At 37.8% G+C, this 14,510-nt stretch overlaps 1 protein-coding gene across 6 annotated transcripts in view; it reads right to left on the bottom strand.

Annotated features, from left to right (window-relative positions):
* UNC5D (unc-5 netrin receptor D) overlaps nt 1-14,510 on the bottom strand; it is a gene marked incomplete at both ends in the record, with an annotated part of 514,193 nt that overhangs the window by 183,832 nt on the left and 315,851 nt on the right. For all 6 annotated transcript variants that reach the window (XM_081269820.1, XM_081269821.1, XM_081269822.1 and 3 more), the window contains one exon: nt 8,686-8,789. In XM_081269820.1, coding sequence (XP_081125946.1) covers nt 8,686-8,789 — 104 coding nt within the window. The remainder of the gene's footprint in view (nt 1-8,685; nt 8,790-14,510) is intronic.

Below are 14,510 nucleotides of genomic sequence, written 5' to 3'. Positions count from 1 at the left end.
GAAGAGAACCTTCTCCTTAGCCACACTGCATCAACTAAGGCCCCTGACCTTGAGTTTTCTAATTCCAGCAACAGTGTGACTCCTTGGTGAGGTTAAAAACAAGGATAGTGACTGGCATGCAATGGCTCAAGGCAAGAATCTGTCCACTGTTTAGCTCTAGGGCCTTAATTCTCAAAGACATTGAATTATTTCAAGCAGGCTGTTTACCTTGATGTGAGCAGAATTAGCCTTAGACACTAAGCCTTTATGGCAAGTTTTATTGTCCAAGGCAAATATAACCTGTTAAGATTTACAGGCTTTATTAACAGCAATAACCATTTTATAGCCAACATCAGTAAATCAGGGTTTATTGAGAACTCTACAATTTTAATCTGTGGAAAACCATTAAAATGTCGGATTTTCATTGGACATAATTTCTAACTTTTATGAAAGATAGATTTTCCATTTAATTGGGGAGTATAAAAAAGTGCAGTGTGGGATAATGAATTGTTTTGAAAAGAGCAAATTGGTTTTAGCTAAACAACAATTGTCAAACACTAAACTTGCTACCTTTACTTAGAACGGCCCAAGGCTAAGGTTAAATGCAGCAGCAGAGACTATGTTCTAGCACATTCCACCTGTGAGGACAAGCTCTTGGGATTTCAGAAGGCCTTGGGTTATCGTCAATCTGCATTTCAGGTATTTTTCAAAAAAAAATATGTATGACCTATTATTTCACCCAAACCAGAGTGTAATAAGTCTGGTGACAACTTTGAGGTTCATATCACATTTTCCTTAAGTGTTCTGTAACAATAATATTCATAAGACACTTCAATGGTGGTAAGTAAGAGTCACCAGCATATGTCAATAACTAATTCTTCCATGTGATAAATTACAAAAGATAAAAGCGGGAAGCTATCGGGGTGTTTCTGCTCTTTGAAGTAGGTAAGACAAGACTAGAGGGGAGGGCTAGAGCTCAAGGCAGTCTGGAGGGAGGGGGTTGTAGCAGCTTCCTCCTTCTTCTTAGGGCTGTAAACATGTTAGATATTACAAGACTTCACATTTTTTTTCTCTGGTTCTCCAATCATAACAGGGCCTTGCCTCTTTCTGGGAGATTGAAAGCTTCATGAAGCTTTAAAATCAAAGAACAACAGAAATCAGCAATGTGCACCATTTATTTGGTGTTAGAAACTAGGTTGTTCGTCATATTTTTAATGATTTTTTTTTCCTCTTTGACTCAGAGGAATCCTACAAGGAATATGTCTCCCATTTTCAGATGAGGAAACTAAAGTTTAGGGTTGCTGGTAGGTTGCCATAGGTAACAGCTTTAGGAAATCCTTGTCTGGGTGGGAGACTGAGTCTGTGTGACTCCAAAGCTTTACCACATCATGTTACAGTGACAGACACTGGTTCTGCTCCTACAAGGTCCACATCCTTCTGATAGATACTGGAGAAATAACTCCATGGTACCGACGCACTCTGAACTCATCAGAGTAAACCTGGACCTTCCTGACAAAGTGATCTGTCAGGGCCATGGCCAAAAAGGAAAATTTGGAATGAGGGAAGATATTACTCTTTGTCCTCTTACTTCTCTTTTATATGTTCCTTTTTCTTCTCCAACATGGCCTCCTATATGTAACTTAGAGCATCTGATTCCCTCCTGCTTCATAGAAGAACATCAAATCCAGTCTCCTTGTCCTTGGAAGGAGAGAAGACTCCAAAGACATCCAGCCTGTCCCAGAAATCAACTCCCAAGCCTGTCCTCTGTTCTTAGCTTTATTCTCAGGTTCCCTTTTATTCAAAACAGGACCCATAGAATATAATGCAAATCTATAACTTCTATGGATGGAATTGGGCATCAACAACAGGCAGGTATGCTATCAGTTGACCTAGGGGTTCATGAGCTTCTAAAAGGCTTGGATCAACAAACTAATAAATCCAGTCTCATTAAAAAACGAAAACAAAACAAAACCCCAAACCCCCAGTCAATTAAAGAAAGAAAAAAAAAAATCTGAACTTTTAAGTTAAGTTGGTTTAACGCCAAGATCCAAGACACCTGGTAGTCGGAGAGCTTAGGCAAGGTGATCTGAGAGTTTATACAAGTTCTCATAAGACAGATTTGGAAATCCCAATAGCTTTCCAACATCTCATAGCATTCTGAAAATTAAGTAAAATAACACAGAGAAACCACTTACCATAATGGCTGGCATGTAAGGACATTCCATAAATGGCAGCTTTATTTTCTTATTATGCAAACTATTTTTTTGGACATATATATGGTTTGGTTGCCAAGGATATCTTTCTGGGAGATGGTAATTATATATATATGTTGTAAAATAAGATTAGGACTTGTCTACAAGGTGACTTTTAATATGTGAAGTGGGAGACTGCCTATTGCACTGAGGGACAAAGCCAGCTGATAGCTTTGGTTTTAAATGCACATTTCCTTCCAGTGATAACACCATGACCCTCTCAGGAGGAGAAGGGAACCAAGTGATGGTGTAAAGGGGATGAAATGTGGCCTGCAGAGGGTAGATAGCTGACAATATTTCACAGTGGCAAATACTTGACTGACCATTTCCAAACACAGTCCCCAGTGAATGCCATACTGGAAAGTCATCAACTACAGGGCCCTCCTGCCACTGTGAAGTCACCCAGCAGAATGATAAATTTTCAGTGACCTGAAGACCACACAACAGGCACTGGCAGACATCTCTACTCTGAGGAGCGACTCCAGTTGTGTAACCATGTGAAGATTTTATTATCCTTCTCCATCTCTGCCTTCTTTTAGTTTTCTTCTCTCATTCTGTCTTTCCTTCAACAAAAAAACACAAGTGGTGAAGGTAATAACTTACTGCACAGGCTACTGTTGTAAGCAAAAGTACTGTTAAATATTTGCACACAGATACAGATAGAATCCACCTCATAAAGAAGTGGAATTCCAAAACAACTCAAGTGTTTGGAAATGGGCTACTTTCCTACATTAAGATGATGCTGTGAATGTCTCTTAGAGCCTTATAATGGTCTACTTAACCCACCATGTAGGGGAAAACTAAGTTTGTCCCCTGACTTAGTTTAGAATTTGCTTTAAACCCTCCTTAGACCCACCTATTTCTTGAATTAGATGTCTATTTAATTTTAGCTGTCCAAGCTCTGTAATTTCTTTTTTTTTTTTAATTTTTTAGTCGTAGTTGGACTCAATACCTTTATTTTATTTATTTGTTTTTATGTGATGCTGAGGATCCAACTGAGGGCCTCACATGTGTTAGGCAAGCACTCTACCGCTGAACTCCAACCCCAACCCCTGTAATTTCTTCCTAAAAACGTATAGAGTGTTAAAATACAATGTGATATGATATAAAAGGTAGAATAAGAATTGTACAGGGCTAAGATGATACCCTACTCCCCCAAATTCATGTATACATGAACCTGTAAATGAGGCTTTATTTGGAAATTGGGTCTTTGCAGATGTTGGTGAACCAGAATATTAAGATGAGGCCATATTGGAATGGTGCAAACTATACCCCATAGCTGGTATCATATTAAGAAGGAGAAAAGTCAGACATGCATAAATTGAGAGAGGAGAATGACGTGTGCAGGAGGAGGTAGAGGCTGGAGTGATGTGATTACAAGCCAAGGGAAGTCAAGGATTGCCAACAACCACCAGAAGGTAGGAAAGAAGCATGGAGCAGATTCTCTTTCAAGGCCCCCAGAAGGAAGGAAGCCAACGACACCTTGGTTTAAGACATTTAAGCTCCAGAATGGTGAAACATAAATTCCTATGGTTTATAAGAATCCCAGTTAATGGTAATTTGTTACAGTATCCCTAGGAAATAAATTTAGGAAATGAGTACCTGGTTTGTCAATGTGTCAGAAAATAGATACCAGAAAATTCGCTTTCTTCCTGATATGGCTGTATTGAGTTCTCTCCTTGTTAATTAACTCTCCCTAATGTTTTTTCACAGATATTGGATTATCCTGCTTTGTTTCTCACAGTTACTCCTAAAAGCCACCATCAGAAGCAAATGAAGGAAGAAAATGGACTGAGCCAATGGATGGAACTCATCTGCTTTGACGGACAGAATGTTGGGCAAGGAAAAAGGAGGAATGTGAACAAAGCTGCTTCTGAGCTTTGGATGCTTCTAAGCAGTTGAACAGAGAGCTGCTGTTTATTTCCCAGAGGCTCTTCCATTATTCACAGGAATGCCTCCACCTGCCACAGTCCTAAATGGACTTAAAGTTCTCACTACTCAGGAACTGATACACTGTTTTGGAGGACACTTCAATGTATCTGCACATGTGTGCATTTTTGGGTTGGAGTGACATACCTGCATTCACATTCACTTTCATGGATGCATTTTTGTTTTTAAAATTTTTTGTTTTTTAGATATACATGACAGAGTGTATTTTGACATATTATACAGACATAGAGTATAATGTATTCAATTAGGATCCCATTCTTGACCTGATGTAGAGTTTCAGTAGTCATTATTTACATATAAACATAGAAAGTGAGGCCTGATTCATTCTACCGTCTTTCCTATTCTCATCCCACTCCTTTCCCTTCACCACTTTTTGTCTAATCCAATAAACTTCTATTCTCTGCCCCTCTTGTTATATGCGAGCAACCATATCAAAGAGAACATTTGACTTTTGGGTTTCTAGGATTGTCTTATTTCACTTAACATAATATTCTCCAGACCCATCCATTTACCAACAAAAGTCATAACGTCATCCTTTTTATGGTTGAGTAATATTCTGTATATACACACTATATTTTCTTTATCCATTCACATGGATGCATTTTTGGCCAAGGAATGTTTTTGCTGTTGGGTATTACTTTACCATACTATACATCCTCTACTCCTTCCTTTTTAAAATTTATGTCTTCAAAGAGCAGGTGGGAAAAGTTCTCCTCACTGGCTTTTATCCAGTAATGAGAGAAAAACAAATAAAAAATAATAATATCAGAAATTAGTAAATTTCACAATTTTTATAATGGGCTAATCCTAGTACAACTTCAATTACTCATCAACAAATTTGGAAAACTAGTTTTCATTCACAATCAAAAAATATTATTGATATGTGTGAACTTTAAATATTATTAGGTATTTATAAATTAAAAGATTCTCCTGAAAAATTGCCTGAATTTGAAGTTTTATCATTAGTGTTTAAGAACAGAACTTGGTAAATATCTATTCAATATATATAAGAATGATTACCTACTTCTTCATGTGCTTGTCAACAATAACCATTGTTGAATTTCAAGATGTTTATCTGGTAGATGAAAAGTGATACATTATTGGTTTAATTTGCACATTAGTAATTGTGAGTGATGTTGAATATTTTGATTTTACTTATTTTCTGGTCATTTACATTTTATTTTCTAAACAACTGTCTTTTGTGTCCATTTTCTATTGAGTGATTTGTGTTTTCTTATAAATTTTTTATGGGCTATGCCATAGACTGAATATTTATTTCTCCTGAGAATTCATACATTGAAACCAAATCCCCAGTGTAATGGTTGGAGGTGGCACCTCTGGGTCATTACTACTACTACTACTACTACTACTATTATTATTATTATTATTATTGGTGTTCCTATTAGAGAGACTCCAAAGTGTTTGTACCTTCTGCCATGAGAGGTTATGGTAGAAGATAGCTGTCTATGACCAGAAAATGGGCCACTAGACACTGAATCTGCAGGCTTCTTGACCTTGGATTTGCAGCCTGCAGAAATGTGAGAAAAAAAAAAAGAATTTCTGTTGTTGACAAGATACTCAGTTTATGCTATTTTGTTGCAGCAGTATAAACTGATTGCAGCTTACAAAAAAATTATTCATAGAGCATCTCAATGTTAGAAGTACTTTCACATTTTTAAAATTTAATTTCTCTTTTAACTGATAATTATATATATTTATTGTGTACAACAGGTTTTTAAATATGTAAAACTGTGGAATGGCAAAATTGAGCTAATTAATATATGCATTGCTTCACACACTTATCCTTTCTTGTGGAAAGAACACTTAAAAGGTACTCTATCAATTTTCAAGCACATGATTATTGATATTAACTACAGTCACTATGTTGTGCAACAGATCTCTTGAACTTATTTCTTATAACTAAAATTTTGTGTCCTTAGACCTTATCCCGGTATTCTACTTTTTGCTTCTCTGATGTTAACTCTCCAGATTGCACACATAAATTACATCACGTGGCATTTGTCATTGTTTCACTTATATAATGTCCTAGTTCATAGATGTTGTCACAAATGAAAGAATTTCATCCTTTTCTAAGGTTAAACAGTATTCCGACACGTACACACTATTGCTTTCTTCATCCATCTGTCATTGAAAACCTAGGGTGATTCCCTGCCTTGGCTGTTGTGAATAACGTTGCAAGGAACATAAGAATACACATATTTAATTTCCTTAGGTTATACACCTGTTAGTGGTATTGCTATTTTTTAAATTTTGAGGAATCTCCACACTGTTTTCCATAATGCCTATACTAATTTGCATTCCCACCAACAGTGTGCAAAACTTCTCTCTTCTCCAAATCCTCGCCAGCACTTGTTATCTTTTATCCTTTTGATAAAAGTCTGGAGAGGCAGTGTTTTATGTTCTGGAATTGTAGAGATGAACAAAAGAAACAAAAATTCCCCTTGTGGAAATTAAATTCCAGTGGGGAAGACAGAAAATCAGCAATGTAAATACAGTATGTTTGTGATAAGTGATAAAAAGAAAATACAAAGCAAGGAAAAGGGCTCAGGAGTAGAGGTTGTGGAGTAGGAAGTGCCGTTTTCAACAGGGTCCAAGAGAGGCCTCACCAAGCAAGCCCAGAGACCTGCACATTTGGTTACATCCTTCTGAGACACATCACACCTGAAGCAGACTGAGAGCCCAGTGTGGCTGTAGTGACTCAGGTGCAGAGCAGCAGAAGGTAAGATCACAGCAAGCCAGGCTGTGGGGTCTTTTATAAGGTACCCAAACCAACTTTTTCTATGAGTGGCTAAAATACCTTTGGAGAATTCAAGACAAAGAAACAGAGTTCTTTAAGTAGTTGCAAGACCTTTAGTAGGTCATTGATCCGAACATCAGTTTTCCAGTCCCTTAAATGCAAAGGTAGAACCAGGTAAATATCTAAGCTTTCCTCCAGCTATAAAAATCAATTCTAGACATCTAGAGTATACAGGGTTCCCATAAGCAAATTGCTAATAAAAAAAAAAAAAAAACATTAGCTTCCTCCTCTCTCATCCTTCTCTATGGCTGTGAAGTCAACGATGGCGACCCAGCACAGAATTAGAAGGAAACGTGAGTGGACCAGGGGACTGTCTACGTAGGAGGTGTGACAGTAGCTGTACATTACTGTGCAAGAACCACTTATAAATTGAGAATTTGAGAGACGGGCAGTGACAGTGCAGACGTACTGATAAGTCGACTCCCAAGAGCAGGGGGTATATCCTAAAACAGTTGGAAATATTTACCTGCAGAATAACACCCTGCCTAGGAAAACAGGGCTCACTCTTTATAGGCATAAAAAGGCAGTAAAAGAAGATCAATATCTTTTTGCTCCACATTAAATAAAAACCTAAAAATAAGCATTTTCCTTTCTAATCATTTCATACCACACATGGCGCGTGCACTTTAATTTTCAAGTCCGTTTACTTCATTTCTATGAACCATTTGAGTTTTGAATAGTGTCCACCCAGCATGATTTCTGTCTAAATGTGCAAGTGTGTGTGTGTTTCATTCCCTCTTTCCTTTGTCTTCCCAATTGCAACATCCCATAGCTATTTTAGCTAAAGACAAAGCCTGTTTTGTTTTGATTTTTAAATATATCTACTTCTCAGTGACTAAACTATAGCTCCAGACACAGCTTTTTAGTTTCACACAGAAGAATTGCAACTGGACCATTTACTGCTAAACTCAAGCCAATGTTTGTAAATTATGTAATTTCTACAAAGCATGCTTTGCTTCTTCGTCCCCTCCCCCAACAATAATGAGATTACTAGTCTATGAGAACATCATTCAGTAGTGGCTAAAAGATTTAGAAAGCCTTCACTGCTCTCATAGTGTATTTTTTTGTCACCAATGTATTTTAACAATATAGAAGAAGTTCTAGAAAACATGCCAGGAGTAAAAAAACAGTGGATTCCAGATGCCTCACTGTGAAGGAAGGACACCAGATCAGAGACCTGTGACTTCATCACATTTTATGTCCCTAACGCCAGTATAGTGTTGCAATGTAAAAAGTGCTCATATGGGTTCTTGTTCTATGAACAAGTGATGATGGAGCAGCCCCCGCAGTGAGACACAAGACTAGGGGATTATCACCTCCCCTTTGCACTTTTCACATGGTTTTGCCTGTCGGAAGATCAAATATAATCCATAAGCTGATGTGCAGATGAGGGTGCCCTGGCTGGGGACACAGGATAATACCTGCATCCACTGAAGGTACTGGGGGCAAGATTGCACATGAGATGCTTCCCACACTGCCTAGCAAGAACTTTATATCAATAAGAGATTGGATGGGAGACTACCACTTGTTTCTCTATCTTCCTCTCTTCAGTTTCTTAATCATCTCCTGCAACTGGGTTCAGGCAGGAAGAATACCAGACACAGACTCTACTACTGCACTTATTATGGTCACACAAGTCTCTGGTGTCCCTCCTAGGAACAGCCTGGTTCTGAGAGCCCCTCTTACCTCGGCAGCAGGGACGCCCTCCGGCGGACGGCAGTGCAGCACTATCATGCCTTCAATGGGAACCTCTCTTCCTTGTGGATCTTGTTCAAAGTTTTTCCGTAAATCTGCGAAGAAGTATGAGAAATATGATGATTTTCTCTAGGCTGATACTATTCACACTTGTTCTAACTACATGAATCATTGAGTTCAATGTCATATCTTAGATGCCCAGAAACAAGTCACTTGTCCAGGTGTTCCAGAACAAGAGCATAGTTTCTAAATACTGAGAAACACTTTGGAAAAACACCTTAATAAAACTGCTCCTAATGTTCTCTATCCATGTGAAGGATAAATAAAATTACTGGGGGACAGGGAAAAGAGAACCTCAGCATTTCATGAATCTTTGCCAGCATTATCTGCTTAGCATCTGATGAGACGCTTGGCCTAATAAATTGCCATCCACAGCCATTATACAGTTGAGATGCACATGATGTTTTTTATTAACTAAAGAATGCGTTATTAATCTATAACCTCTGCCATTCCCATAAACCTCGAGGGGGCTCAGGAAGATGGTAATAGAGTGAGATCACCTATTAGTTGTTTTATTTGTAACCAGGGAGAAGGGGCAACATTCAGCCACAACAAAATCTATAACCTATCCAACCAAATGTATAATTAAAAAATACAATACCCTTCAGTCAAATAGCAATGCTGGGTATTTGGGTAGTGCCCTTCACGGAGGGCTTGAGGCACTTTGCAAACAAGCTGCACTATTAACCTTTTACACAGGGAAGGGTGACGCTTGAAGAGGTTAATTGGCTTGCCAGTGGTCACAAAGAGCATCAATGCCAGGGAGAAAAAAAAAAAATCCACTAAGCTTCCTGACACCCAGTCTGACTGTCAACCAGCAAAGCCTCCTAAAGGAAAAGAACACACAGGGACAGCTCAGCCAGAGACAGCTTCATTTGCATTGCTCTCTCCTTGAGCATATGCTTCATTAAAAAAGGTAGGGAGTTGGCCTTTGCTTCCTGGAAGGTGTCACGCTAACACACTCATCATCTTCCCATATAAAGGTAATTCCTGCTGTCACCTGAATGCATGGGACAGTGGAGCTAAGACAGGTTGTTTACAAGTCTTCCTCGGGTAAAAAGATTTCCCCCTCCCTCCCTGACAATATATTTTTCTTCAAATTGAGTATCTCAAATTACGGGCTGTGGATTTATTGATTTAATTTTCTTCAGTGCTTACAATAACATGAAATATGTTCCCTTTAAGGAGCAGAGCTCCAGAATCAGTTACATCTTTATAAATTGTATAAATACATTAAACTCGCTTTTAGCAAGTCAAAAACACTCAATGAATAACAAGCACCGCAATCCGCAGATTCACTTTCCTCTGAGTTTTACTCTTAATGGTTTTCCTCCCAGAGGCAACTAATGTCTTTAGTCAGTAGCAGGGCCATATATTCAGAGGACTTCATGAGCATATTGATGGCAAAAGATCTCAAAAGGACTCAAATTGCAACCAGGTGACAAGATCCATCCTCACATTTCTCTGTTGTCCCCTGAGTTGCAGAGCCAGCTTGTATCCAAATTCTGTAGCTAATTTCCTCAGCCCATTATGATCCAGGACTTCTGACTCCAAGTGTGAAGAATTCCTGTAACTCACAACAAAACCTGACTGACGGTACTGTGAGTAACCCTAAGAACTGGAAATCCTGCACTTCTGCAGGTAGGATTTGACCACTGATCCTCCTCTGCTGTCCAATGAGGGATATCTCAGTCAAAACTCTCTTCTCCATAGGACCTGGACACTTATCAGAACTATATCAAATCTATCAGGGAGAGAGAGAGAGAGAGAGATTGTAACACCTGAGATATCTGTTTGCTAATGGAAGGATTTGTGGGGTGTGTGTGTGTGTGTGTGTGTGAGAGAGAGAGAGAGAGAGAGAGAGAGAGAGAGAGAGAGAGAGAGAGAGATTGTAATACCTGAGATATCTGTTTGCTAATGGAAGGATTTGTGGGGGGGGTGTGTGTGTGAGAGAGAGTGATGTTTTGTGTGTGTGTGTGTGTGTGTGTGTGTGTATGTGAGAGCGATGTTTTGTTTTCACTTTTTTTCTTCTTGTTTTGGTCGCTGTGTTTTCATTCAGTGCTGCTAAAATGATGGTTGAAGTTTTGAAAAATAATCTGTATCAACCAGGTGAAGTATATAAAACTAATAGTGGAAATTTCTATTTATTGTCTAATTCTGTTTTGTTTCTTTGCACAATAGAAACAGAAAGTGTAATAAATGCTTAGTTTCTGGTTTTCTCCACACTAACTACATTGGTGGGTGAAAAGAAAACAAGCCATTTATCTTTCCCATTCCCAGGAGACAGATAATTAAATATGCATATAAAAAGGGGAAAACCCTGAATTGACACTGGGACCCAGGAAAGGGAATACCTATAAAGGAGGCGCTTGGAGGAATTTCTGGTAGATCTCATGCAGGAAGGATCACTCGGAAAAAAGGACCAAGCCAACCTGCTATGCTATCGCAGGGATATTCAAACTCATGCGAAGAAAAGATTTCCAACAGGGAAGCACATGCTTACTTTCCAATGTGCAGATAAAAAGATTACAGACTGAAGGCAATGAAGGAGGGTTATAGAACAGGAGGGATGTCATATATGCCTGAAGATATGATAGAGGATTAATCTCATAAGTGATGATGGGCAGCTGATCAGGCACTGGGCATCACATTGGGTGAGAAACTCAACAATCGCTGCCTACACCTGATCCTTGTGTGGTGTCACTGGCTCCTGAGGAGGACCAACACCTGAATGCTAAGAAGGGTCAACCTAGAGGCAAACTCTAGCTAGGTACTAATTATGCCAAAACTAAAACTTGGGAAAATCAACTTTTGGACATGGGCAAATGCTTCCAGCTCTACCCATGATTGTCACCACAGGTCCCTCAACCTAATTAGTTTCTGAATAGGCATTCTAAACACTGTTATCACCTATGTTCCTTCCAAGGCTTGAAAGACTCAGACAGGAGTCTGTGTATTTTCTAATAGTAGAGAAAACATTCCTAGCTATGTGAAAAAGAACTACACTACAAAATAGAGAAGACATCATAAAATTGAAATTAAATATCTTCCTCTAAGAAGACAAGAAGACAGACTCATTTTTTTTTTGGACAATTTCTAATTCAATTTCTTTAAAGTTAAAAGGCAACAGCAACTGAGAAGCAAGAGCGGGGAATTATGAGAGGGATAATATCTGAGATCAATAAACTGCCAATATGAAGAAAAGAAACATAACTGCTGAATTAGAAACAGACACAAACACACATATTTAGGTTAGGGATTTATGCATTTCTGTTTACATATAACATAAGTAACATATAGACACAATGTGTGTATAGCTTTGCAAAACACAGAACCAATGGAATAGAAGCCAGGTCTGTCAGTTAGGATTCATCCAGTAAAACAGAAAGGACACTAGTTGTTTTAACAGAAATTATGGACACAAGAAACTGGAGGACCAGCAAGGAAAGGGAGAATATCAGGAAGCAGATCCCGTTGGGGGGATGGGGATGGGAGGACACATAGAAAAAGCCAGAGATATTAAACTCTGAAGCTTAAAGGGCATCCAAACACCCATGAAGAGGACACTGGGCAGCTGGTGCTCAGGGACTTGGGTAGAGGAACTGAGGAGTGGAGACTCACACCCAAAGCTTGCTGCATCCAAAGCCTGCTGCTAGCATCTCTAAGGAGCACAAGGCAGCTGGCTCTCAGAGAGTTTTGTAAAAACCAGCTGGAATCAAGAAGCAACTTGCACTTCCAGGATGAAGAAACTCTGCTGAGGTGATGCTGACAGGGAGAGAAAATGAACAGCACATGTTCTTTCTCCCTCTTCCTCATGTACAGCCTCTGCTGCTGCCTTTTTGGTAGAACTTTAATGGGAGCCAGAATCTAGCACAGGAGTCCCAGCCCCAGATCCAGAAATCATAGGTCAGCAGGAGTAGAGACTGGCATTCATTGTGTCAGGAAGCAACTCAATGTAGTCTAAGAAATGTCCTCTAGCAAGGCACTTATAATGACTTGCTCCATATCTGTTTCCTTGTTATTGTGTTAGATCATCAGTTCTGTGAAGGTGAGTTCTATGTGTGAGAAGCTCTTCCCTTTATTTTTAGTTTCTCTTGCAAAATCTGATACAGAGAATAAATACACAATAAATACATGAGAAATACATGAGGCAAGAGGAGCTGATAAAGTGTTAATGACATTGCCAGAAAAAGGATGAAATAAATGACAAAGATAATGTGCAGATAGAGCCGTACAGTATTATGCATAATAGGGATTTTTAAAACGGCACAACAAGCTGAGAAAAATTCAATTTAATAATGATAATAATTCTCTGAGCTGGAAAAGGACTTGTGTTTCCAGAAGAGATCATAGGATACAAAGAAAAAAATAGCATTTAAAAGAAAAAAAATACTTACATATATCCCTAGTTGACACTTTGAATTTTAATAAATTAATACAATTGTGAAAGTAATAATTTCACAAGTATTTTTTTCAACAAATAAGTAAAAAAGTAATTAATAATGTAGTAAAAACCAGGATATGCCATGATTTCCTTGTATCACTATATATCAGATTTCAATTCATCACATTCCTTGTTCTGGTTTTAGAAAATAAGCTTAGGCATTAATTTTCTATTTCTAAACATGTTATAATTCATGAGTAAAATAATAAAAATATAGTGTCAGAGACAACATAGGGCCAAGAAATTATGATCCCTCTTATATATCCTTTCTAAAAACGAAACATTACCTTCTCCAATAATCTATCAGAAAACAAGTCAAAGTAAGAGATTGAGTATTTAGAAGTTGTAGTTTTAAAGTTTTTTACTTGGCAGCAGGCAATACCATTTAAAAGTTTTAAATATAAATACTTTAGAAATATATTTAATAAAAATCCAACAAATCTGGAAATAGAAATGTACAATACCTCATAAACATGTGTAATAAGTAATAATGTGGAATTAAACTGCTGTATCAGATGTCCCAGACCTCATGAGCAACTGAGGAAGGTGGTTAGGCACTAGAGTCTATTTATCTGTTTGAATTCTGAGAATGCCACTCATTAGAACCTCAACACTTTTCTTTTTCTGAGTCAGATTTTTAATGTGAAGCATAAGACTTTGATATGCAAATATATTTAATATTTGTATTTATTATTTTATTTTTTATTTGTTTGTTTTAGATATACATGGCAGTAGAATGTATTTTGGCATATGATAAACACATGGAGTACAACTTCCCATTTTTGTGGTTGTACATGATGCGGAGTTACACTGGTCATGTATTCACATACAAACATCGGGGAGTTACATCTGATTCATTCTACTGTCCCTTCCCTTCATTCCCCTTAGCACCTTGACTCTTAATTATCTTTAATCTCCCTTTGCCTCAGTTTCCTCATCTGTAATGTAAGGAGAATAAATCCACTAACATACTTACGTTCTTCTAAGAGCACTGCTTGTGTAACAGGGCTTAATAAAGATCACATATATTACTAAATTCTATTATAGAGCTGTGATAATTAAAATGGAGTAATGGAGTGGTTTGTCATAAATCAGACACAAATTAATTATGAACTAGAGCATTTTACAGAGATATTCAAATAAAAAAATGATTTGGTGTTATGATAAAAGTGACTGAAATTAAGCGGGGAAAGGTATTAAGATGACTAATTACGTTTACGAATAAAAATAAAATTAGATGTATGTTTTATTTATACCAAAATAGATCCCATAAAAGAAATATTTTTACATGAAGCCACATCAATAATAAAAT

Source organism: Spermophilus citellus, assembly GCF_964194105.1.
Source record: "Spermophilus citellus genome assembly, chromosome: 16".
In the NCBI taxonomy this organism is placed as follows: domain Eukaryota; kingdom Metazoa; phylum Chordata; class Mammalia; order Rodentia; family Sciuridae; genus Spermophilus; species Spermophilus citellus.
This window is presented reverse-complemented; position numbering and strand designations above follow the sequence as displayed.